Source organism: Sceloporus occidentalis, unplaced genomic scaffold, assembly GCF_023333645.1.
Source record: "Sceloporus occidentalis isolate IW3139 unplaced genomic scaffold, rSceOcc1.0.p SCAF_1, whole genome shotgun sequence".
Taxonomy (NCBI): domain Eukaryota; kingdom Metazoa; phylum Chordata; class Lepidosauria; order Squamata; family Phrynosomatidae; genus Sceloporus; species Sceloporus occidentalis.
This window is the reverse complement of record NW_028316981.1, coordinates 283042552-283069924: the sequence shown is the minus strand read 5'-3', so window position 1 is coordinate 283069924 and position 27373 is coordinate 283042552. Positions and strand designations below refer to the sequence as shown.

The 27373-nt window shown below is 41.9% G+C and overlaps 1 protein-coding gene across 1 annotated transcript in view; it reads left to right on the top strand.

The window, feature by feature from the left end:
* The first annotated feature begins 11712 nt into the window (after nt 1–11712).
* The window catches only part of RNF180 (ring finger protein 180), a 97856-nt gene continuing 82195 nt past the window's right edge, over nt 11713–27373 (top strand). The window contains exons 1-3 of the mRNA XM_089485068.1: nt 11713–12033; nt 24327–24422; nt 25466–25482. Of these exons, the coding sequence (XP_089341194.1) occupies nt 24368–24422; nt 25466–25482 (72 nt within the window). The 5' untranslated portion in view covers nt 11713–12033; nt 24327–24367. The remainder of the gene's footprint in view (nt 12034–24326; nt 24423–25465; nt 25483–27373) is intronic.

Here is a 27373-nt window from a genome sequence, read left to right as displayed (position 1 = left end):
CAGGCCCCTCCACTTTGATACCTATTGCATCCCTTATCAGCAATGCTGTTTATATGCTAACCTATCCCTCTCACATCCAGACTTGAACTGCATATGTGTTTGCTCACCTCTTTCCATATTAGCATTAGGCTCTTCCTTTTCCAGTTTCTTCTTAGAGATAACTTAAGAATTTCTGGTATAACTGGATGGGATTGTCCGATTGTTTATTCCCAGTGCTGTAAATGTAATCTCCCCATGGCACAACATTAAGTGTTAGTTAGAGTCTTCTTATGCATGCGAACCTTACAAATATGAGCAGGGATATATAGTAACACTATCTATGCATTCCAAAGAAGAAAATCAACAAAATTCATGTAGTTCAGTCTTAACAACAAGATCGAAAACGCCAGAAAAGGCATTTTATCCCATGCTTATAAAGCAGGGGGGAAATTGCCAGAGTCACCATTTCAAGCATTCTACTTGATATATTCATTCTATGATACTCAAGATGTACCTATGCCTATATAAACATGTCAGGGATGATGGGAGTTGTGGCTCTTCACCTCTGGCCTGGAACTCACCACCTGGTTGTGCACCACGCTGACCAGTTTTGGCCAGCTGTTATATCTTTGCAAGAGTTGCAGAGAACAGGCTGAAGACCCTGACAAACTCTCCAAGCCTTCTCGCTCTTGCTTCCACAGAAGTCTTCACCCTTCTTCTTCACCAGGGTCCTGCTGGTTCTTGTAGCTTCACCCAAGACACCAGACAACTCAGTAGTCTTATATAAAAGATCTACTTTATTCTACTATATACACAGCTCCAAAACAATACTCTACTACCCACTACTACTACCCACAAAATACATTGGGATCTATAGTTATTATTATAGTCAAAGCATGGTACCACCCACTGTGGTCTGTTTCCACCCAGTAGGCGTGTACATCATTCCCATTGGTTCTCTTTTTTCTATCCAGAATTGGTGATTTCATCATCTCAGCCTTGACCACTTAACAATTCTCAGGTGTTTCCAATTATCCACTTTACATTTCTTGTCCTTGGCACTCAGGACTTGTTAATTCCATTATCTTTTACACCTGTGTGGTTGCTACTTGCTTCTGCTGAGTCACCCTGACTCTCACATACATGTTTTATTTCAATCACTGTATGTCCCATGTTGCTTTTTCCTTAACAAAACAAACATAAGTTTCTGTCTCTATTTTATCACATCACATGAAAAGAGTGCTTCAAACTAACTATATTTGCTCCTGTTTGAGTATGATATAAAAAATGCTACTGTGGTCTGTCAAGTTGCACTTACTAAGTTAATGTGCATCTTGAACTCAAAAGCTGTGACCTCAATTGACAGCCGTTTGGAATCCATAGGCAGTATTGTGTCATGTCACATTTTTCTATACAACACATTTTCATTTTTGTGTTAGAGAAGTGAGACAATGGCACATACAGTTTGGTGACTATGCAGAATGCTTTTGATATTATGTCATGATTTTAAATTATGATTTTTATTGCATGCATTACAAGAGAAGATAACATAACAAAAGAGTTATATCTTTCACTTTTCTTGTGTCTTGAAGTTGAGAAAGAATCTTGCAATATCTAAGACACTGACCACAGTAAGCGGCAATGGGTTTCTGTTTTTTATTTAGAGGTGGACCTCTAAAGTTCTCCTTTATTTTTGTGCTACTTCTTGAAAACAAACATGTTTGATCCCTCTATTGACAATACAGTATTTATACTGTTCTTTTCTAATCCCTCCCTCTAGTGGTAGAAAGTAGTTAAACCGACTTCTTCCAAAAAGAGTAATGATGATTCATGAGTACTTCTCTATCGCTGTACCAGAATGAGATTCCCATTTCAACATGAAAATTTGACTTTTGGTGGGTGTGGAAAAGCTGTTTAATAAATCACCAGATCTGTGGTGTAATGCTTTTCTGTGTGTTTTTGCAGTAGTTTGCATTATAGATATGCTGATGCTGATGCTGAGCACTATTTTTAGTACCCCCCCCCCCTTCTATACTGTGTGATACCAGACAACCACCAGGCAAAGATGTTAAAAATCATGCAGGAGAAAAAAATAGTGGTGATGCTACAGATCAGATTAGCATGGCTATGCCTTTGAATTCTGCTCTTTTCATAGACAGAGAACACTGAATTTTTCAAGGGGTCTATGTACTGCTACATCTGGAAAAACTCCTTTCATGAGACTTGAAGGAGAGGCATTATATAGGCCGGCCTCATTTGCTGATCACCTGTCACCTGGTCATGTAGAGCGCAGAGTAAGAATGGGCACCAGTTGCACTCGCAAAAGACAGTTGCCTCCACCTCAAAGTGTTTGGCATGCCATTTGAAGCCATTTACTCGTAAACCAAATTCTTGAAGGTTGGACTGTTGTGAGTATGGCTGGTACACACTCTTCCTACTCTCACCAGATTTTAAAAAAGACAAATACATAAGCAAAATAGTTAGGCCCCAGGCCCCATCCATGCCACAAGGCCCCAGTAATTTATGCCAGGTCTCCCACTAAAGGGCTCCTGGCCCTTTAGGGACAGTGTAGAAGAGGGGCTTGTCCTCCAACCAGGGAACACCTGATCCAATTCCCTCTTCTATGCACCCATCAAAGAGACTAGTGCCGTCCCAATTTTCACTCCAGCAGTTCTAATTCACTCTGTGTCATCCCTGCTGCTATTCTATCATGTGCAATAAAGAAAGGCTATAATCGAGATACCACTGAATATTTAAAACCTGCAAAAGTAATATCTAAATGTGCAGACACAATTTTAAAAGTCGGGGGTCATTCATCAGATGTAACCCATTTGCCAAACCTGAAATTTCCCCAATACTTATTATTTTAGCTGTTTGCAAAAAAACAAAAACAAAAACCTAAGGCAGTTATATAGCCTTTATATTTTAGCACATTGTAGTTTGTGGTTTTCACAATTTTTTTCCACAGTGCACATCCCATGAATCTGACTCACGTTGACCAGAATAAATACTTCCTTCATAGAAAATGGAGCAGAACATCAGCTTGATGGCTCATAGAAGTGATGGGGAGGGATAACATTTTGTGTGCCTGGGTTCAAGGCATATCAGGGTTTTTTGTAGTGTAAAGGAAATTAATTGCTATAATAATATTACTCACCTGACAACATTTTGTGTATTTAGCCAGGTGGCTTAGCCTCCTCCATAGACAGTGAGGTATTCCATGAAGAGTAATGTGTACAGAGGACTTGCCTTGCAATTCTCCCCCAGTTCTGTACATTGTGAGCTTGTATGGTGATTTGAATGTTGGACTTAGGCCTCTGGGAAACCAGCATTCAAATCCCCAGTCACACTCTCAGTCTCAGGGGATGTCAATGGCAAACCTCCTCTGAATAAATCTTACCAAGAAAAAACTGTGATGGGATCAACCAAAAGTTGGAAACAATATTGTGAAGGCACACAACAATAACAACTGTACTTTGTACAAGGCCTTACTCACATACACCACTGCTTGCTACTCCTTTGTAACTTCTGCCATGTACCAGGAGAGTGAATATAGGAAGGGACTTCTCTCACCCCTTGAGAAACTACCTTTGCAAGTGATAGTTTGTTGTTGCTGCTGCTGCCACCTTTTGAAATTGGATCCTCCGCTAGGCTAGGGGTAGTTCTCAGAACTTTCAGTATTGGGATCCTTCTTTCCCCCCTCTACACACATTTACATCCAACCCAAATTTGACAGGATCTGAACCTCACTTCTGAATTCTCTTGGAACCAATTGCCTCTCCTACTCCTCTTCAGAACATTCAAATGTCCTGAAATTAATGAACTCAATTATCTTTTTTAAAAGTGCCTTTTGATATATTGCACATCAAAACCATCTTTCCCAGCTCTAGTGTATGGGTACATCCAACAGGCTGAAATCCAAAGTGCTTCTATTATTTTTTGTCAGCACCTGCAACATGTCTTTCTGGAGGTTGTAAAGCCTCAAGAAATAGCAATTAGTGCTGTATCCTTCCAGCAGCAATAACCACCCTAGTCTCACAAAGGACCCTTGATGATCTCACATTTTTGAAACAAAAGCAAGAGCTTTTGTGAATGGAGAGAACAATTTAGTGATTTATGTGCATTGAGAAGGCAAAAAACAAACAAACATGCAAATTCATCTTCCAGAAAGTTACCAGAGTACATATCTCTGCTGTACTACAGACACTTTCATATTTTACATATATCATATAAGATATTTTAATAGATAAAAACAGATATAGTCAGCCATGTAATCATGTATCCCTATGAATATTCCAAACCTGAAATGTTCAAATTAAGGCTGAGATACTACTCAAAGAACTAGTCAAACATTTTCAAAAATGGTGAAGTATTTAACTCAGTTTATTTCACTGTATACAACAGTCTTGTGTTGTATTCTACTCCTAAAAATCGAAATCGGTTTACTTTTAAGACAAGATAAATGAAGCTGAACCCCTAAAAATTGTAATGAGCAACAGGAACTGTAAAAGTATATTTAGTTAAAAGTTCCTTCCTTAGCAGAGTAGTTGAATGAAGGTGGAGGATGTAAGTTCTGTAAAGAGCTTATGCCTAAATTAGGTACACATGGATTCTTATATAAAAGGGGAGACAGGAAGCTCTCATTCCAGCTTTTGCCATCAGATAATATAATTGTGCAATAAAAATAAAAGCTGCCACCTACACAATGGCATTCATGGTTTCATCAAATCATTGACAATACCATACATGACTGCAGAATAATTGACAATACCTGAATGTAGTTGAACAGCAAGGTAAAAATAGAACATTTATTATCCAGAACAGTATACTGTAATGATCATGACGATGGTGGGGACAAAAAAGTAGAGCATAGCTTTCAAGACTTGCATGAAAGTAAGAGCTCCAAGTCTATGTCCTCTGCTATGATGTCCAACCCAACATAACTCAACTCTTATCCTGACATTATTTAAAATGTGGTTTTCTCTGCTTGTATGAACAGATTTCATTCTGGATTGGTCTGGTGTGGAATGCAACTTTGCTTCTGTCCTGGTACACCCCCCCCCCAAAAAAAAAACGCTCCAAGGTCCCACATTTCCCATGATGCTGCACTGAAATTTTGCCCCATTTGCTTCCATTTGGATGTAGCTGACAGGGATGAAGGAAATGAAACAGGAGGCTGGGGGGAGAGATGGGAGCAACGGAGAGGGCCATTGGAGCTGGGGGGGGGGTAATAAACTCCAACTCCCAGAATTCCATAGCCTTGAGCTAAGGACCCCACAACAAACTCCAGCTCCCAGAATTTCATAGCACTGAGCCAGGACAGTGAAAGTAGAGTCAAACCAGATTATTTCCCCAGTGCAGATGCAACCTAAGAGAAGGCAATCCCTAAGAGCAGATTGGATTCAGGGAGGTGATACTTTAGGGAGCATGGAGAATAATTAAAATAATTATAATTTTAAAAAATTGTTTTTAAAATAATAATAATAATAATAATAATTTGTTTTTAAAATAATAATAATCATCATCATAAGTTATTAGTTTGCTGAGGCACCAGAGCTCTCTGGCAGAGAAGGCTCAATGTTTCATGACACTACAGTTCCCAGAATTCCATAGCACTGAGCCAGGACAGTTAAAGAGGAGTCAAACCAGATTATCTCCCCAGTGCAGATGCAACCTAAGAGAAGGCAACTGTTACAAAGGGAAGGAGAGTGGATTGGATTCAGAGAGGTGGTATTTTAGGGAGCATGGAGAATAAGGGAAACTGGATCATTTCTGCATTCCACCAAAAACTCCAACTGCCTGCCTGAAAGAAGAAAAAGCCCTCCCTTCAGCCACCATCTTGAGGGGGAGAGAGGCCTGTTATGTTTTTTTTTTTACTTTGTATTGTACTTCCTGTTGTACACCGCTTTGATCTAATTTGGAAAAGCGGTATATAAATAAACATTATTATTATTATTATTATTAAAATGGGTCTCCTTCAGATCCAAAGGATTTACTTCCAAATAAACCTGCAGCTTATACACTGATTATTTTGCAGTGAAAGGATTTTTATTATTATTATTAATGTTAATAATAATAATTCCATAATAATAATAATAATAATAATAATAATAAATAATGGACGGGGCTCTGACATGGAGGATAGATATAGATGTGGCTGAAATGGATGAGGAAATGACAGGAAGATAGATGTAGATGTAGCTGAAATGGATGAGCAGAATGACAGAAGGATAGATGTAGATGTAGCTGAAATGGATGAGGAGAATGACAGGAGGACAGATGGAGATGTAGCTGAAATGGATGAGGAGAATGACAGGAGGATAGATGTAGATGTGGCTGAAATGGATGGGGGCTCTGACATGGATGACCCTGTTTGAATTTGGCTGCTAGGGATGGAAAAATGGAAGGGAGGAAGAAATGTGAAGCCATCATTCACGTGAAGCTATTATTCACGTGAAAGTGGAACCAGGCAGTGGCCCCCTTCTTCACCCCGGAAGTGCAAAGTTTCACCATGCATTCAGACCCCCACTGAGCATGCGCAAGCTCCCAATTTGAATAGTTGAATCTGCATGGTATGTACCGGTGTGGTAATTTAACGTGCACTCGCTCCTCTTTGATTCAGGAATCAACACAATTTCGTTCTTCATGTGTAATAATTCATCACGTGAATTGCCTTGGATTTGAATTGACTCTGCTTCCCCTTCAATTCAAATTGGCTCTGGATTTGAGTTCCAGTCTCACGTGCGATAATGGCCACAGATGAAGGCAAGAATGGATGGAGGAAAAGACTATAGCTAGTCAAAATCAATTCCCAATTATACCATTAACCTACTGCTACTAAATACCACAATGGCAAACCAGAAATAATGAATATATTCATTTTAGGTAATTAAGACTTCATGTTTACCACAAGTATTTTAGGGCAGAAATCAAAACAAAACAACAGCAAGATATACAAAAAAACCCAGCAAACACAGCTGAACTCTATGATCAAGCTGGAGGTGTTGCAGATGTTAACTTCTTTATTGTCACAGTATATTTGAGAACATGGAATGGGCCGCAGATGGTCTGAGTACATGTGGAAACTCAAAATGTTTCTTTGCAGACAGACAGATACAACATAGACATTTTCATCTTTTCTGTTGTCATGCCACAAGCCATGTTTTAGTTACTGCTTATTGCTCATGTCATGGACAATGACATGATTTGCTGACTCTGGCCTCTCTTTCTGAAAGAAGGACAAGGGGACAATATAAAACCTTTTCAGTCCAGAAGTGCACCATGGCAAAGAGAAGTGAGGAGCAGAAGTGAGCTGCCATTCTTGTTAGAAAGGATTCCACCTCCATCCCCTGAAGTCAAATGCACCAGTATTATTTATTTATACAGCACCATCAATGCATATGGTGCTTTACAAGTAAAAGAACACAAAATAGCCAGCTCTGGCAAAGGCATACAACTAAAGTGGACTCTTGGTGTATGCTGGGATTTGATTCCAGGACCCCATTACCCAAAAAGCTGGGGGTCCCAGGAGGACACTCACAAATTAATATGTTTTTAGGAGAATTTTAATAGCTCAAATAAAAAATACATTGGCTGGGACAATGTTCAGCCTGGGATTTTTTCCTTTGTATATCAAAATCACCCAGGAGTCCAGAGGCAATTCCAAATAGGTTTTTTAGTTTTATTAATAAAACAATCAACACTCACTCACACATGCTCTCTCTCACACACAAGAACTAATGAAGCAAAGGTGGGAGAAGGTGAGAAGTGGAGGCCTTGCTAATGGTAATACTATACCAATCTTGAAGTCTGGTTCCAATCAAGCGGCATCTGGAATGGAGATGGCTCAATAGCCGCTGCAACAAGTGGGGTGGCCGGCTTATTGAGGAATCTAGCAGAGGTCGAACAAAGATTCTATCCTGCTTCATTCTAGGCCAAATTGCTAGTATCTAGGCAGTGGCATCACTTGGGGGGCGTGGGTGGTGCGGACTGTACCAGGTGACGCTTTAAGAGGGGGTAACACCACTGCTCCCTGGACATTTGCCTCTTGGCAGAAACCTCGCCTGTGTCCGGTGAAAACGGCTGAAGAGACAGGGTGAGTGAAATGAGGCTGAGTAGGAGAAAAGGGAGGCACTAATTTTTAATTAAAATGTCAAATTTCAAAAATGATATTTAAAAATTCTTATTTTTTTTTAAATTTAAAAACATCACATTTTACCAAATTTTCTCATTAAGTACATGAAGTTATGTATATGTAAATATATTTAGGCTGTGTGTGTGATACTTGTAATGTAGAGGCATAATTTTAATTGTGCTAGTTGCTTATGTCACAACTATTGCCATTACATTCAGTGATATACCGGAATTATGACTTATGAGTAACAGTACAAAAAATATTACTAAGGTTTTCTATGGTGTGGTATAGGAGGAGGTCAATGAGGAGTTGACACCAACCCTGGTGATGCCACTACATCTAGGTAGTGGTATATATACTCAAAATCATGTCCCAGGGCAGCCATTTCAGGATTAATGGATTACCTCACTGCTAAATGGTTTTCCCAAGGAAGAGAAATGTTCAGACAATTGGTGTGACTATCTCAAAGTAGCCTCAAAGGATCCAGGCTACTGGAGAAGAGTTGCCTGTATATGTACAACCACCTTCTTCAGCCAGAATCCCACCATCACCCTCCACAGACAAAGGGATTATGCCGATGTCTTCAGGCAATCTCATTGTGGTGGATACACTTGCTTCTTACCACCCTGCAGCCATCCAGATTTCCAAATATGATACGACTGGGTCTCTGCCATGGAGTTGCCTTTCCAGGATACTCACCTCAGCATCCCTTTTAATATTAAATTGATATCACAGTTGAGAGGGGCGATGGGTGACCTGACCTTGAGGTAACACCCCTATAGATACCATCATCTGTAAATGTTCAAACCTCATTAAATAAATTGGTGTAGTAAAATGGTATGCCTTATATAAAATGGCAAAATCAAGGTTTGCTTTTAGGAGTGTGTGTGTGTATATATATATATTCCAAATAGTGTGGTGAAGTCTCCTTTGAACATCTTTAAGCAAAGGTTGGATGACCATCTGCTGGGGATGTTTTGATTGTGAGTTCCTGCATGGCAGGGGGTTGGACTGGATGACCATTGTGGTCTCTTCCAACTCTATGATATAGTGGGCCGACTGTAAGATAAACACACACACTGGAAGGAAGGAGTGTGGCAGGACCTTCTTTATACACCTATACACCTTTTCCCTCTTATTCACAGAAGGCCCCAGTCACTAATGCTGATCCTGCTTTTATCCTTTTAACACTATCCCTAAGTATATAAGGCTCCCTCAAAGTGGCTGCCACAAAGCAGTTCAATGTTTTAGGTAGTGTGCTCGCCTTTGTTCATAGTGTATAGAATTCACTCAGAGGCACGTGTTAGAACAAAATAATCAGTAAGTTTATTAAATAATATTAAGTTAAAAAGTATCTTAGGTAGATTACTCTAAACTCTGGGTGGTTATCATCTGCACACTGCATCTGCACATTGCAGAAGTAATGCAGTTTGACACCACTTTAACTGACATGGTTAAATGCTATGGAATTCTGGGATCTGTAGTTTGTTGTAACAACAGAGCCAGGGCAACCAAATAGCAATAGCAAGTACATTTCTATACCATTTATCAGTGCACTTAAGCACTCCGTAAGCAGTTTGCAAAGTGTAAGCTAATTGCCCCCAACAAACTGGATACTCATTTTAGTGACCTTGGAAGGATGCAAGCCTGAGTCGACCTGGAGCTCCTGTCTGGTATTGAACTCACAGCCTTGTGGTTTGTGAGTGAGTGGCTGCAGTACAGGCATTTTAAACACTGTGCCACCATATGTCCTCCTTTTCCAAGACATGTCCTACATTTCAGCCTTCTGTCCAGGAGGGATTCCAAAATGTCCTCCCTTTTGAGCATGGTAAAGAAGCATGATCTTATGAGTGTTTTAGCTTTTAGATTGTCATGTCTTGCATTTTTCTTGAATGCCCTACATTTTGTGGTGTCTTGTCCTTCACCCTGACCAGAACTACAACCCCTCTGAATTCCATAGCACTGAGCCATGGCAGTTAAAGCGCTGTCAAATCACATCAGTTCTGCAGTGTAAATGCAGCCTGACATACATGCCTGTTTACTCTCAGAACAGAATCCCTGAAGGGCAAAGGGGTGGAATCCTCGTGTCGTTGTTGTGTGCCTTCAAGTCATTTCCAACTAATGGTAACCCTAAGGTGAACCTATCATGAGGTTTTTTTCCCCCTTGACAAGTTTCTTCAGAGAGAGGAGTTTGCTATGGCCATTCTCTGGGGATGAGAGTGTGACTTGCTCATTGCTACCCAGTGCGTTTCGTGGCCGAGAGGGGTATCCAGAGTCAGGATCCAACACTCAAATCACTCCGCTATTCCTCCTATAGTCTTCCATACAAGCACTTTATTATTTTATTTTGTATGCCACCTTTCTCCTAGAAGAGACCCAAGGCAGCTCACTGGTAAAAGCATTAAAAAAAATTACAGTATATATAAAAGCATTTCAAAAAATACATATACTATAGTGTTATTTTTTTTTTAAAAAAATGTATTTATATACAGTGGGCTTTTGTTTTTTAAGCGCTTTTTATCTGTGAGCCGCCTTGGGTCCCACAACACTAGTGCCCCATAAGCCTCTGCAAGAAATGTATTATTTTATTTCTTTTGTACGCCACCTTTCTCCCAGAAGGGACCCAAGACAGCTCACAGATAAAAAGCATTTTTTTAAAAAAAATTACACTATATGCATTTAGTGGGTTTTTTGGAGGGTGTTGGTGGTTTAAGATACTTTTTACCTGGCAGCCGCCTTGGGTCCCTTCTGAGGGAAAGGCAGAATGCAAAATAAATAAATTAAAACTCTGTATGAGCAAGATTACAGGGGGCTAGCACAGTGGTGTGTGTGTATATACACACACACACACACACCACTATCCTAATCCCCCTATAATCTTCCTCATACAGAAGTTTATTACAGTGGACCCTTGTTATACGCTGGGGTTTGGTTCCAGGATCCCCCGTGGATAACAAAATCCGTGGCTGCTCAAGTCCCATTAAATACAATGACACAGTAAAATTGTGCCCCTTGTAGAAAAGTGAAAATCAAAGTTTGTTATTTGGGATTCCCCCCCCCCCCCCTTTTTGAATATTTTCAAACCATGGATGCTTGAATCCATGGATAAAAAAATCCATGGATAAGGAGGGCCAACTGTATGTTCCTCATATATGCTAGCCCCCCTATAATGTTCCTCATTCAGAAATTTATATATCTCCCTACCTACCTAACACTATGCTAGTCCCCCGTGATCTTCCTCATACAGAAATTTACTATTTTATTTACATATTCCTCATACAGAAATTATATATATATATCTATATATATATACACACACACACACACACACCCCAGTATGCTAGTCTTCCTATAATCTTCCTCACAGAAATATATATATATATACACACACACACACATACATACACACGCACATATACTGTGTGTGCGTGTGTGTGTGTATATATATATATATATATATATATATATGTATGTCTATATGTCTCATCATCCATCCCGCCCGCCCCTGCCAGCATGGGAGGCAGCAGGGTGGCCTGACACGCCCTCCTTTTCCAGGACGCGTCCTACATTTCATCCTCCTTCCAAAACGCCCTCCATTTTGAGCGTCGACTAACAAGAAGCCCAAAAATGCCTCTGGACACGGGGGCGGTCTTCCCGCTCTCCCTCGGCGGCGGCGACGGCCTCCTCCTCCTCCTCCTCTTCGGAGGTTTCAACTGAACTCTTCGTGGATATTTAGCGACTGACGGGAAGGAAGAAGGGGCCCTCCCTCGCCCCTCGGAGCCCTCCCTCCCGAGGCAGCCGGGGCTGGCCTCCTCCTCCTCCTGGTCCTTCTCCTTGTGTTCCTCAGGAGGCGCCAAACTCGAGGAAGGCGCTGGGCCCAGGACTAGGCCTCGGGCGCCGCATGGCCTCAGAAGCGGCAGGTAAAGGAAGGGGCGCGGCGGGAGGCTTCTCGCAGCCAGGGCAGGGAGCCGCCCTAATAGCAGGCAGGCAGGCGGGCAGGCTGCGGCCTCGTCCTCCGGAAGCAGGCGCCTCTTCCTCCTCGTCCTCCTCGGTCTGGGCGCCAGGGAGGCCCCGGGGAGGAGAAGAGGAGGAAGAAGCCGCCTCTCGCTGAGGAAAGGGGCCAGGGAGGAGGCAGGGCCATCTTCCTCACACACACCCCCGCATGTGCCTTGTTCTGATGAACAACTCCCTGCTTCAAAACGTTAGGGGATAAATACATAGGGTAGACACACACCCTATGCGTGCGTGTGTGTTGTGTGCAGCTCCTGCTTCGAGAGATATGGGGCTGTGTACATACGTAGGCAGACATACACACGTGTGTGCTCTGTGCCTTCTGAACAGCTCCTGGCTTCAAGACATTAGAGACAAAATACGTATGTAGACACAGGCGCACATAGACGTGCGTGTTGTGTGCCTCATGAAGAGCTCCTTGCTGCAAAACTTTAAAGGCTATATACATATGTTGACAGAAACACACAGAGACACACACAAACAGGTGTGTGTAGCTCCACGCTTCAAGAGATATATGTAACAGACATACACATGTGTGTTGTGTGCCTTCTGAACAACTTCCTGCTTCAGGACATTAGGGGCTGGACATGGCAAAAAGGGCCACAGAAGGAGAATGGGATCATTGGAGATGGGATGCCGGAGAAGAGTACTGAGGAGACTGTGGACAGATATTGAAGGATCTTAGACATATACGTATTTGCATTCATGTTTGGCTATAATTTGTGTGTGAAAAGTGCAGTTCCTTCAGATCAGGATCCGAGGAGGTTTATATCCGGCTCAGAAAGCAAGTCTTGCCAAGGTTGCCTTGTTGGTTTCCAAGACAGATTAGAGATTCAGATCCTGGTCTCCTAAAGTGTCCACAGTGGTCTGAATGTTGGCAATGTTAGTGTTGCCATAAATTAGATTCCACTTGAAGGCACATGGGTTCCAGTAGCCCAGTTGTAAAAGTTCCTTAAGGGAGAATTTCTGCAGCCTGATCTTGGGCTGCGGTTCCATGAGGAGGGACTTCTTGCAACGGACGGGTTGCATCTCAGGCCAGTTGGAAGAAATGTTTTGCCAACAGTCTCAAGAACTTGATCAGGAGGGCTTTAAACTGAGTTCCGCGGGGAAGGGAGACAATATTAAGGAAGGCAAAAGGGATGGTGAAAATAGTCAAACTGACACAGAGAAAACGACAAATAATGCAAGGACCCAACAGTGGGAGGCAAAAAAAACTTGGACAGGCAGCAAGTAAAGGGGACCCATGGTCTGCGATGTCTCTACACTAATTCGCAGAGCATGGGAAATAAGCAAGACGAACTTGAACTCCTAGTACAACAAAGCAAATATGATATAATAGGCATCACTGAAACCTGGTGGGATGAGTCTCATGATTGGAATGTGGAAATAGAGGGGTATAACCTTTTTAAGAGAGATAGGCCAAACAGGAAAGGAGGAGGAATAGCACTATATGTCAGAGATGTTTATACCAGTGAAGAGATCCAGGACATCAATACTGGCAGCCAAGTGGAGAGCATCTGAATAAAAATTAAAGGGGAGGGAAACAACAAGGATGTTATGGTGGGAGTCTACTACAGACCCTCCAGTCAGATGGAGGAATTGGATGATGCCTTTCTAGAACAGATGACCACACTTTCAGAAAGGAGAGATGTAGTAGTGATGGGTGGACTTCAACTATCCTGATATTTGCTGGATTTGTAGCTTTAGTTCAAGCTGTCCAGGGGGCATGGCCTTTTGATGACGCATGCCCCTGGAGTGCCCAGACACCCCCAGGGGTTGCGCCAGGGCTGCCTAAGGCCCAAATAGAAGCAGATCTTTTCCGCTTCTACAGTCCGCCCTTGCCTTACGCGGGGATCCGTTCCGGACCCCATCGCGTAAGGCGAATTCCACCTATGCTCGAGCCCCATTGGAAACAATGGGGCTCGCGTGCGGTGGTGCGCAGGGTGCCAAAGGTGCACACGCCCATTCATTTGAATGGGACGTGGCGCTGCTTGAACCGCGCGCGCCCCGCAGCTTGAGCTCATATGCTCAAGACCACATAAAGCGCACGCACATATAACATGGACACGCTGTATTTTGGTCAGTAGTGGAGGGTGCCTTCAGGACTGCGGCATATTTTTGCCACAGTCCTGAGACAGCTTTGGTGGGGTCACAGAATCTCTCTAATAGGAATACTTCTGTTAGTTCTAAGAGACTGCTATTTTTGTCTCCTAAAGTCTAGGAGACAGATAATAATAATAATAATCTACTCCTACTGGGAGATTTAATTTCTTTACTGGGAATTATTCTGGTAGTTCTAGGAGACTGCTTGTGAGAACAAAGTTCTAAAGCCTCATTTGAATGCATTGTAGAGATTTTATAATGATTTTATATATTTATAGAGAGCCAACATGGTGTAGTAGTTTGAGTGTTGCAGTATGGCCCAAAACACACGGGCCAAATGATGCAGATTCTGACTGTGTTCGGACATACACGCCCTGAATGCATCTGGAAGCTGTGCCAACGTTGTGTCATACAGGAAGAACTGGTCAGGACGGTTCAGGACCATGGCAGCTGGCCACATTGGGCCAGGCATGTGCGATGGCTGCGACCCTGACACAACTGGTGTTTCAAGTCTGTCTATTTCAGGCCTATGACTCTGGAGACTGTGAGAACAATTTTTTGACTAAAATTTCTAGACATATGCATGAGTATCCACAATATTTTAGCTAATGGAGTTACAACTGCCATTTTGACCATATACACATACTGTGGACTGATTAAGACACTCCCCTCTTCCCTGCAGATAGAAGAGGACTTTCCATTTACACAGAGGGAAGTTGAGTCCTGCAGAGGTTTCTCATTGAAGGAAGGGTGCAGGACATAAATGTTCACCTTGGCCCCTCGCTGTGTGACCTCCTGCATTCTCTGAGAGGGACACTTACCCTCCAGAGCAGCTTTCAGGAGGCATAGGGCTACTCCACCTGCTTTTCCAACCCCATATATTGTGCTGGCATAACATATCTTTTATGTCTTAGGAGGTCATGCAGCAAGATATTTAGCTATTAAAAGGAATATGCATTTGAGGTAAGTTAAAACAGACTTCAGGGTTCTTTCCTTCTTAAGTGATAGAAGAGAGGGAAAATATAATATGGAAGGAAAATAAAGCATGCTGTTTTTATTTGTTTCTGACAAATACACAGTTCAGGGAACCTGAATTAAAATGAATAGTCAAGGACAGTTGCCATACTTCATTGCTGGAAGTACAGAAAATAAATAGCTAATTTTGATGGTCTCGTGAAGAAGCAGAAAACAGATATATTTGAAGTAAGTAAAAATAAAATAAAAGGAGGAGGTGGAGTCTTCTGAGCCATTGCTGTAAAAATTATAGGTAACAGAAATATTGAATTCACGATGTTTAAAATTGCACAATTAAAAAACTCTTCTATCAGTATGAATCATATTATGGACTTTCATTCACTAAACAACTCTATTTTATCAAAGAAGGTTAAGAGGGGATATAATCACCTATTTAAATATTTGGAGGGGTATCACTGAGGATGGAGCAAGCTTGTTTTCTGCTGTTCCCAAAAATAGAACCCCAGAACAATGGATTTAAAGCTCCAGGAAAAGAGATTCCACCTAAACATTAGGTGGAACTTTCTGACAGTAAAGGCTGTTCAACAGTGGAACAAACTCCCTCGGAGTTTGGTGGAGTCTTTGGAGGTCTTTAAACAGAGGCTGGGTGGCCATCTGTCAGGGGTGCTTTGATTGTGAGTTCCTGTATGGCAGGGGGTTGGATGCCCTTGTCCTCTCTTCCAACTGTGATTCTATGAAATAGATCTTTGTTTATTTTTTAAACATTCTGAATCATGAGAGCCATTGTAAGTAACAAATAAAAATAATGTTTTTTTAAAAAAATTGGAATTATTAATATTTTGTTATATTATTTATTTTAATTTTATTCAACTCTGTGACTCAGACTATTCAAATCCACTGTTGATTTGCAGTTTTGTTTCATTGCTATGAAGTTATTAATGACAGAAGTGTAGGAAGAAAAGGAAGTAAAATGTAATTACCTAGCCTGCAGAACATGTAAAGTTGCGAAAGATTTGCTGTTACAGCAGGATGAATGATGAGCCAGTGGTGTTAAACATGTGTGTGTGTAAGTTAATACCTGCTGACTTTTTTTTCTGTACAATTAGTTGAACAAAGGAAGAGAATGTGCATAAAAGCAGTTTATGGGTTTCCATTTAAAATGATTTCAGAATGGAGTCATGATCAAATTCAGAGAGAGAGATTTTATGAAATGAGGTCTTTATAGTCCATTGCACAAGGGATAAAATAATTTAAGCTGCTGCAATTTTTATAATTACTTTTATCATTGTTAGTAGTTCAGAGACAAAAGCACTCTTAATTCTCATGAAATCAGTGTGAATTAAATAAATGTACCAGTAGGAACAAAGTACACTGCAGAAATAATCCAGTGTGAGACAACTTTAACTGCTCTTGCTCAATACTAGGGGATCCTGGGAACTGTAGTTTGTGGCACCTAACCTCTCTGATAGAGAAGGCTAAATGTCTCAGAAAACTACAGTTACCAGAATTCCCTAGCACTGATCCAGGGCAGTTAAAGCAGTCTCAAACTGGATTATTTCTGCAGTGTGTTTTGGACTTAAGACAGCAATCCTATATACACATACATAGGAGTAAGTCCCCTTGAAGACAATAAACATGCTTCTGAATAGTCATATATAGGATTGGCTTGTTAGGTTTCTTTTAAATGTACCAATCTTTCTACCAATTGGATTTAGGCTCAGTTTAAATCACCCTTACTTTAGTCCCAAAACAGACGTGCCGAAAAATGTGATTTCTGGCTGCATTCGGAATGTAGCATTTAGATGACGCTCTCCCTGAATGCAGAGGGAAACCACACCGGACTGGCATCTTCCCCAAAGAACTGAGCCAAAAAGGATCAGCAAAATACTGCTCCTTTTGCCAGCCTGGTCCAAAATCGCCCAGATCCAGGCCAGGGGCATGTGGTTGCTTTAGTCCCGATGCAAATCGTGTGGCGGCGGACCACATTTTTCAGCCCATCTTTTTTGGGTGTGTTTTTGAAGTAACTCAGAATTGTTTTCATATGCATGTTGCTTTAGTACTTTCATCAAGCGATCTGCCTGTCTGGCCCCTCATTTTTATTTAATGGATTAAAGGCTCTCACATAAGAGACAAAAATATGCCTCAAATTTGTACTGAAGCTAGGGTAGATGTCCTACTGGTCTAACTCAGTTTGATTCAGTTTCATATTTTGTTAATGTAGTATCATAATTCCCTTGATCAGAAAATCAGTGATATTTTTAAAATATGGAATTTGAATCTTGGTTTTAAAAAATGCATTTGTGCAACCCCTGTTGTTCTGCAGCATCAGTTGATTATCAAGCAGTAGCTTCTACCTGTTCCCTGCTGACATATTTTATGATGCTCACCCAGCGAGAAAAGTAAAGTGTGCCATGCTGTTTCTCTATCTACAGTGAAATACTGTGTCTGCCAGGAGTTAATGGGTGTCCTTTTTAAACAGGTATACACATATGCACACATTCTGAGATACATATATACAAGAGATCATTAAACTTTGGCAGTGAAATATCTCAGTAGATCTGTCCCCAGTAACTCACAAAAAAGTTTTATTTAGCATACTAGAAAAAAATGTTGCAGTGAACACTGGCAGGAATGAATTGCTTGTTTGCAAGAGATTTGCAAACAAATTATAGCTCGTATATAACAAGAAAACTGCATTTAAACAAATATTCAAATAGGTACGGTTTGTCTTACTTGTAAGACTTTAGTTTGGGGAATGTAGTTTCCAGAGGGATCTAATGATTTGAAATGAGGACAGTAAGGTCTGAAAAGATGGGCTAGGATTATGTGATACTGGTCCAGACCCATGTGGTCTGAGCTTCCATTTCTAGAACCATAAAGAGCAGAGGTTAGCAAGTCATGGCTTCTAAGGAGCAAAAGAAAGGTGGAGAAACTGGAGGAAGGAAAATGGTACAGGAAGGGCTTGTTGAACAGAGCCTAACTATGATGAGAGATCACTGTGGCAAAATAGGACAGGTAGAATGCTTGGAGCAGCAAAATTCTGCTCTCTCACATTAATTGCTAATGCTTTGTACAATATCCCACGAGGCCTCAATTATTCCCAATTACATTCTGTTCTTGACAAAGCCCTCTAGAGGCTTTTCCCAGGCCTAGTGAGACAGGAACAAGAACTAGAGAAAGGGAAATGTGGAAACAGTCCTTTTGGGGGTTACTATGGAAGAGAGACCTGAAATGAGTAGTCTTCTAACCAAATAGTTGGCTTAAGAATAGAATTTCTCTCAAAAGTCACACAGTAGGAAAGCAGGCAAGAAAGGTGGAGACAACAATGTGTAGGAAAAGGAACTGCAGAATGCTTCAGTTATCTTCTCTGGGGTCCCATTGGATCTTTCCTGAAGATGAATAATGAAACCAGGGAACTGTTTAGACCTTTGCTACTTCTGAGAGGGCCTGACTAGGTTTATTAAGTGTGTCTAGGAAGAAGGAAAGGGATTGCCCCTTAAGTGGAAGGGTAAGGGAGATTTTGGTGCAGGGAAAGCACAGGCTTTAGCAAAGTACAGGGAAGGAACGAAAATAAAATAGGAGAGAACTCTTCAGAAAATTACCTATTATTTCTGAAAAAGCTATTTTTATACTGAATCATTCCAGTTAAGTTGCATGGATTGCTTCATCATTGAGTTAATCATTTCCTTAGAATTTTTACCTCCTTACCCGAATGTTTTTTCTATCACCAATTGAGTCACTAGTCTGGAGAAGGAAAATTCCTATCTTAACTTCATTAATATAATTCTAATTTCCTTATGTAGGGATTGTAAATCTTGATTTTCTGTCAGATAGAGAGAACAATGAAGCATTTTTTCCTCCCATACCTTTGAGATACTAGGGAATCCTCCCCCTTCCAAATGACAGAAAACTGCACAGCTTTTTCCATGAAGGCTATGCAGCTTCCCCAGAAAACTACAGATTTATAAAAGCTGTGCAGCTCCTCCTCAAAAACGTCACAGACTTCCCTGAAAACTGTACAGCTTCCAATATAGAAAGGACTGCTTTCAGGCAGCCACATGTGTGTTTTGTGCAAGGAGTATATCACACGGGGCTTTTTGCAGGTCAGATCCGGGGTGACTGCTGGTTCAGCTATGTGGATTCACGTCATAACGTGAAAGTTTTATCACACCTGGTTGCCCTTCCATTGCCCCTCCAAATCAAGGGGGAATCGAATCCAAGGCAAGTCACGTGATGTGGATTCATGCAAAGCAGAGTGAGTGCAAATTGTATTACCACACCTGTGCATACCATGCGGATTCAACTATTCGAATTGGGACCTTGTGCATGCTCAGTCGGGGTCTGGACGCTGTCCTTCTTCCCCGCCCCCTCCTTAGCTGTCATTTTCTGCACATTCCTTGACATAGTGAAAAACAGTGAAAGTGGGTGAGGGTTCTTTTTTTCTTGGGAAGCTGTGTAGTTTTCTTTGTGTAGTAAAAAAGACTGTAAGGTCAGTTTTGACTGCAAAGCAACACAGTTTCTCAAACACTTGTGCATTTCTCAAAAACTATGCATTTTATGTTGTGCCTGGAAGAGAATAAAAAGATCCCACAATATGCAGGAACTTTTGACATACCATTTTTCTGCTGCTTTTTCTCAAGGGGAATTCTGGCTGTTTTTAAATACACAGTACAAATAGCCAATAGGCCATCAGTTTCCTTCCAGTCCCCAAAACACCAGCAATCCCTCTAAAAGCAAGAGACACTTGTTTATTTTTAACAGTGATTTTTTTTTTACTATGACAATTAACTATTAAAGCTTTTAATGTTTCTATTTTCCATATTTTGAATTGGATTGGAGAATTTCTCCTACTGGGGTGAAACAGACAGGCAAAATAAAGTGGCTTCCAGCCTCTTTGAAGGTAGGGTATTTATATGATACACACCTCCAAAACATTTGGAAAATGGAACAAAGCTGTGCTCTGGGGCTAAAAATTAGCAAAAGGAAGCTGGGTTAGTTTAACTCAAGGGGGAAAATGTGCATCTTCATGCCTGCATATAAACACCCCGATGCGGGGCTGCAGCAAAGCAAAGAAATGAAACTGTAACAACTCCAATGGATGTAATGACAACATGCAAATCAGACAGTCCAACAGGGGGAAATGGGGTAAAGGGGATGAAGCAGGTGAAGGAAGCAAGTATGGGGGGCCCTCCAGGATGGTGCTTTGCCAGTGTATCACTTGCACACTGATGCACCAATGCCCTATACCTTCAAAGGATTGCACATGTGACTGTGTGGCTGATCAAAGGGATGGCATCTGGGCAGATATGGGAGTTACTTGGAGGTTGCAGGCAGTGTGTTTGTGTGATGTTGGACATGTAGAGGAAACAAAAAATTTACCCAGCGGCACAGCTTGATGCCACACCATGCAGTCAGGCCATGCATACTCAGCCCGCCTTGTGAGCGGGCCATGTGGGCAGTGGGGTTTCAACCCACTTTCAGAAATAGCAGGATCAAGCCGCTTTTTCATGCCTGTCTTCTGCAGTCCATTGGTTATCAAACACTTCCAACCTGGTTGGGTGAATAACAGATATCCGTTATCTCTCAATCAAAATCCCATAGTGACATTTTGAAATTAAAAAATAAATGTGAAAGCAAGGCCACAATCCAGTACCCAAACATACAGGATTGTTCTGTACGTTTCTTCAGTGTAAAAGTGAAGCTGTGTTCATAGGATTGTATACACCCATGGAAAGCTATCCACACCATCCATGATGTCCACATTGATTTCATATGTTAAGAAAAAGGAAGTACGATGGTTTCAGGGCATGTCTGTCACATACATGTCAAAGAGGCTTGTGTGGCTTATTATAGATCCACAGACCACAGTCAACTTTTAATTAACTAAAATTACTTTGTCATGAAAATATATATTTTTTTTGGGAAAAAAAACCTGAGGTACATTTTAGCATCTGTGCCAAGTTTCAAGTGTCTAGGTTTCACACAATTGGACATACGGTGAAGGAGTATACATGTACACAGAGACATTCCTTTATTTTTATGGGTTTCTTGACATATTTTATTTATGTTATTTTTCATGTGATGACATGAGGTAGTTTTGAACTAGTTAATAAATTAAAAACTTTTGAAAGCTATGTTTTGAGCAATGTGTGTTTATGTAATAACTTGATGATGACATAGATGGGTGTGCTGAACATGTTACCATGGTTGACATCTTTCCTTTCAGATACAGTCCCCTCCTTGATCTTAGGCGACTTTAACATCCACCTTGACAATCCCAAGAATTCTTCAACCTCCCGCTTCAGCTCTCTTTTAGCTTCCTTCGGTCTTCAACCACATTCCAACTCTCCAACCCATTCCCTTGATCACTGTCTTGACTTAGTTCTCCCCTCCAAGTGTGTCGTGTCCGACTACTCGGCTTCTGATTTTCCACTATCTGACCATCACCTACTTTCCTTTACTCTTACCTACATCCCACCTCCCCGTCATACCGTCCTCCGCCAGTTCCGCGATCTTCATTCTCTTAACCATAACCATCTCACTCAGTCCTTGGACTCATCCTTCGCTTCTCTCAATCTTGGGGACTCTGCTGACTCAGCTATGTCTTTACTGAATTCTACTCTCTCTTCAACTCTTGACAGCTTTGCCCCAGTATCTACGCGTGTGTCCTCCTCTTCCTCTATGGCTAGGCCTCAGCCCTGGATCACTCCCATTGTTAGATTTCTCCAGTCCTGCTCCCAAGCAGCCGAACGTCTCTGGAGAAAGTCCAGGGAGTGGGCCGACTTTATCCACTATAAATTCATTCTTTTATCTTTTTCACGTGCCCTGTCGATCGCAAAACAAGACTATAAATCATTGATCTGCGCCAACGAGAGGCGCCCGCAGCGCTTGTTCTCCTGTTTCAACACACTGTTAAAACTCTCTCCTCCCTCCATCTCTCCATTATTTTCTCCCTCCGACTTCGCCAATTACTTCATTACAAAGATCACTACCATTCGTTCTGAGTTAACTCCTCATGATTTGGCTCCCACCATTAATCTCCTCGCCCCTCTTACTAATAAACTCTCTGTGTTTCCTCCTGTTTCTTTGGAAGAACTCTCTTCGCTGCTGAACTCACCCAAACCCACCACCTGCTCTCTTGATCCAATTCCTTCTCGTCTTCTAATCTCTATAGCTCCCTCTTTGCTACCCTCCCTCCTCTATATCTTTAATCTCTCTTTCTGTTCGGGTTCCTTCCCCTCAGTCTTCAAACATGCCTTAGTTTCCCCTATCCTGAAAAAACCCTCTCTTGACCCCTCTTCCTTGGCTAGCTATCGTCCAATCTCTCTGCTTCCTTTTCTTTCTAAGGTGTTGGAACGAATTGTCTATTCACGCTGTCTTGAGTTTCTTGAATCCAACTCCATTCTGGATCCCTTCCAGTCTGGTTTTCGCCCAGGGCACTCCACAGAGATGGCCCTTACTAAGATCTCGAATGATCTTTTTCAGACCAAGGTGAATGGCCTTTACTCTATCCTTGTCCTTCTCAATCTGTCTGCGGCCTTCGACACCGTGGACCACTGTCTCCTAATAGACGTACTCTCTGACCTTGGTTTCTCGGGCCTTGTTCTCAATTGGTTCACATCTTACTTGTCAGATAGATCTTTTTCAGTGGTCTCGGGTGGTCAGACCTCGTCTTCTGTCCCCTTATCTGTTGGAGTTCCTCAGGGCTCTGTTTTGGGTCCCCTTCTGTTCTCTTTATACACACTCTCCCTTGGTAAACTTATCAGTTCTTTTGGTTTCTCCTACCATCTGTACGCCGATGATACCCAGCTGTACCTTTCCACCCCTAATCTTTCACCAGAGCTAGAGCAGCAAGTGTCATCCTGTTTAACAGCTGTCTCCCACTGGATGCACCATCGGCGTTTGAAACTCAATATGTCCAAGACTGAGCTTGTTTTCCCTCCTAAACCCACCCTTCACTATTCCTTTTCTATTTCCATCAATAACATCTCTATCCAGCCGGTCCAGGAAGCCCGCAGTCTCGGTTTCATCTTTGACTCCTCTTTGTCATTTATCCCTCAGATCCAGACTACAGCCAAAGTTTGTAGATTTTTTCTCTATAATATTGCCAAAATCCGTCCATATCTCTCAGCTTCTACCGCAAAAACACTGGTCCATGCCCTAGTGGTCTCACGACTAGACTACTGTAACCTCCTCTTGGCAGGGCTTCCTCTCTCTCACCTCCACCCATTAATTTCTGTTCAGCATTCAGCTGCACGCATTATTTCACTCGCTCGCCGTTATGATCATGTCTCCCCTCTGTTGTCCTCCCTTCACTGGCTCCCTTTTCCTTTCCGCATCAGGTACAAACTTTTGCTACTTACCTTTAAAGCCCTGCATGGGCTGGCCCCTCTTTATTTAACTGATCTTCTCTCTCCCTACATCCCTACTCGCACTCTCTGCTCTGGTAGCCAAAGTCTCCTCTCTCAACCCAGGATTTTCTCTGCCCCGTCCCACATCCGCCCCTTCTCTCTTGCTGCCCCTCATTCCTGGAACCTTCTTCCTCTGCATGCACGGCTCATCACTTCCCTAACCAGCTTTAAGGCTGAGCTGAAAACCATATTGTTTAGGGAAGCGTTCTCAGGGAATTTGTGATTGTCATCTGGCTGTCTGATAATGTTTGATGTGATGTGATCTGCTTATATATGTGATGTTTTTAATTTGTCTTTTCTCTTCTACGTGGTAATTTTATCTATTTCTCTATTTAATTGTTATTATCTTAGAGTGTACACCTTGGGCAGGCTTTTATATACTCCTTAATTTTACCGACTTTGTACAGCGCTGTGTATAATTAGAAATAAAGTTTAATAATAATAATAATAATAATAATAACATTTATGAGTTTTTAAAAGTCTTTAGGAACATTTTGCTACACTTTTGTATGTGACTTAGTTACATTGTAAAACACCATTTTCTTGTTCTGCCTGAATAAAAGCTTTATATAATAAGAATTTATACTTGAGAATATAAATAAATTAAATATACATTTATTGTTTGATTTTACTTTCTTTTGTTAGATTTATAATAAAAAGGCAATTAAAATATGTCATAATATAGTTAACATATTTGGATTTTAATTGAACAGCAACCTCATTCTTCAGCTGCCTCTCAGGACATCTGTAATGTATGGCAAATGAACCTAGAAGCTCTTCCAGATTGGCTGATTCGCATAACAGAAAAGGTAGGTTATTTAGGGCTGTCTGTTTAATTAAAAGCAAAGTAGTTGGTTTTCCCAAGCAGACTCAAGTGACTGTATTTTAGAAATAAACCATTCCTTTTATGCTGCCTTTGGAGTTACCTAACCATGTAGGACATGTGGTTAGAAATGAGTGAAAGAAAACAGGGGTTGGGCCCAGACCTAGAATCACAAAATCAAAGAGTTAGGAGGGACTGCAAGAGCTATCTAGTCCAGCCCCACCCCATATGCTACCACGCAAGAAATAAACAACTGAAGCACTCACAAAAGATAGCCATCAAACCACTGCTCCTCTGGAGCAGCAGAAAATAAGCTCAAGCCATCTTCTATTTGACATCCTTTCAGGATCTTAAATATGGCAATTATATCTACTTCCTCTCTCAGTCTTCTGTTCTCCAAGCTAAACATACCTAGATGTATAGTTTTTTTGTGGGTTTTCTGGGCTGTATGGCCATGTTCTAGAAGAGTTTATTCCTGACGTTTTGTCAGCATCTGTGGCTGGCATCTTCAGAGAATACTGGCATGGAAGTGAGTGGGTATATATACAGTGTAAAATGTGACCCTGGGTAAGGAGGAGTGATTCCCATGTTAATCTGTGTATTGTTTTCTTCTTGGTGGCAGGGCCTCAGGGTGGGAGGATATGCAAAGGAAATTAGCATCTGCTTAATTAGTGATCATTGTCTGCTGGGAAAGCCCATTACCCTGGGTGGTTTCTCATTTGCATTTGCTGAATCCTGATTTTGCTATTTTGCAAGACTGGTAGCCAAATTTTGTATACTTTAAGGGTTTCTTCTTTCCTGATGAAGCTGTTCAAGTGTTTGTAGATTTCAGTGGCTTCCCTGTGCATTCTGACTTGATAGTTGTTGGCATGGTCCAGAATTTCAGAATTTCATGTGTGCTTTTATCAAGTCAAGTGTCATCCATCCTATATTTGTGCATGTCATTTTTTAAAAAAAAAATTTTTTTGGCCTAAATATAATACCTAACATTTATCCCTATTGAAATTCGTTTTGTTACCTTTTGATGAGCTCTCCAGTCTATTAAGGTAATTTTGAAACTTGCTTCTGTCCTCTGGGCTACCCTCTTAATTTGTTAGTCTGGAACATCAGTATGCAAATGGATTCTGTAGCACCTTTGAGACTAACTGTGTGAAAGAAGTTCTAGCATAAGCTTTTGTAGGCTTGATCTACTTCCTCTCTCTGTGCATCTGAGGAAGTAGACCTGGGCTTCAATCGAATGGCCGGCTTGGAGCAGCCTTTGGCCGTTCCAGCTGTGAGTGTCCCCTGAGTGGCACAAGACTGCAGCAACTAGATGCTGCGGTCCCAAAGTCAGCCTCCACCGCACTCCAGAACAGATCTCCGGCGAGGAGTGCTTTTATTACATTCCTGCATCTGGGTTTGGGGCACCACAGCGCAGCTTTGGTCCAATCAGAGGGTATTTACCTGTCCAACCTATTTACGGGATCACGTCCTCCCATATAATCTACTCTGTGCCCTCAGGTCCTCTGGGAGGAATTTATTGGTGACCCAGACAACCTTTTCGGCAGCTGCTCACAGACTATGGAACAGCCTGTTGGATGAGATCTGTCATAATACAAGCCTGGACAGCTTTAAGAAAGCTGCCAAGACGGCTTTCTTCCAACAGGCCTTTCTGGAATAATTCAGCCACCCATTCAGTAGACTACTATGTACGTAGCCTATTGATTTTTTCACACCTCATCCTCCGGTATATTTCTTTTTATTTGTTTTAATTAATCTTTTTAGTATGAATTTTTAACATAACTGCAATTTGATTGGTATTTTAAAGGAGGGGGGAAGAACATGGGACTATTGTTCTTCTTCTTGGCTTTACTTCGCGAACGAAGATTCAGGAAGGACTCATCCGTGCTTTCTACAAGCGCGTTGATGACGTTGGATGTATCCTTCGAGCCTGTGCAATGGATTTTTCTGGTGGAGCGCAGCATGCACAAAACTGGCCTCACCCTTTGAACCAGAGGTTTGACTGCTGAGGCCTTGACAAGCATGGACGGTGGCAGCAAGGTCCTCGGGTCGTAGGTTTGATTAGAGTTTCCTTCTCTTAGATGGTTGACCTTACAGGGTTAGATGAGCACCATCTGCCCGGGTTTGGGATTAGAGTTTTCCTTCTCCTAGGATGGTTGCCATAAGGCTAGAGAGCCCATCCTGCCCTTTGGCGCTCTTGGTCAGACCCTTCGGTTGTGACCTGTCTGGCATGGGAGGCCCTGCCGGCTATTATACCACCGCCAGCATAGCTCACAACTTCATTAGGGTACGCAAGCCTCTCCCCTACACAGTCAGAGTATAGCTGGAGGGGAATAGGAGGCCAGAAGATGACAGTTAAGGAGGGAGGAGCCTCTTCCTTCAGGTTATCCCTGGTGGAGCTGGGTCTGCCTGATCACTCCCTCTGAAGCCAAAAGATGACAGTTTAGGAGGGAGGAGCCTCTTTCTTCAGGCTAGCCCTGGTGGAGCTGGGCCTGCTGGGACTATTGTATATTGTTATTTTAATATGTTTTGACTGTTTTACTGTAAGCCACTCGGTCCTAATCGGAGTAGGTGGGATATAAATAAAAGTTGTTTATTATTATTATTACAGTGTGCCCGTGTCATACGCGGGTGCACTTTATGCAGCTTTCAGCATATGCTGAAAGCTGCGCAGCAAGGACAGGGTGACGCATCACATAGGGACTAATTGGGTGTGCCGCCGCGTGCACGAGCCCCATTCATTTAAATGGGGCTCAAGCATACATGTAATTTGCTTTACGTGGGGGAGTCCGGAATGGATCCCCCGCATAAAGCAAGGGTGCACTGTATTCATCTGAACACCACACCTCTGAATCAGCCCAAAAGCAGCACTTTTGGCCCATCTGTTTGGGGCTGAAGTGTAGGAAGGCTTATGCCTTTTGAAATGTTTGTAATAAT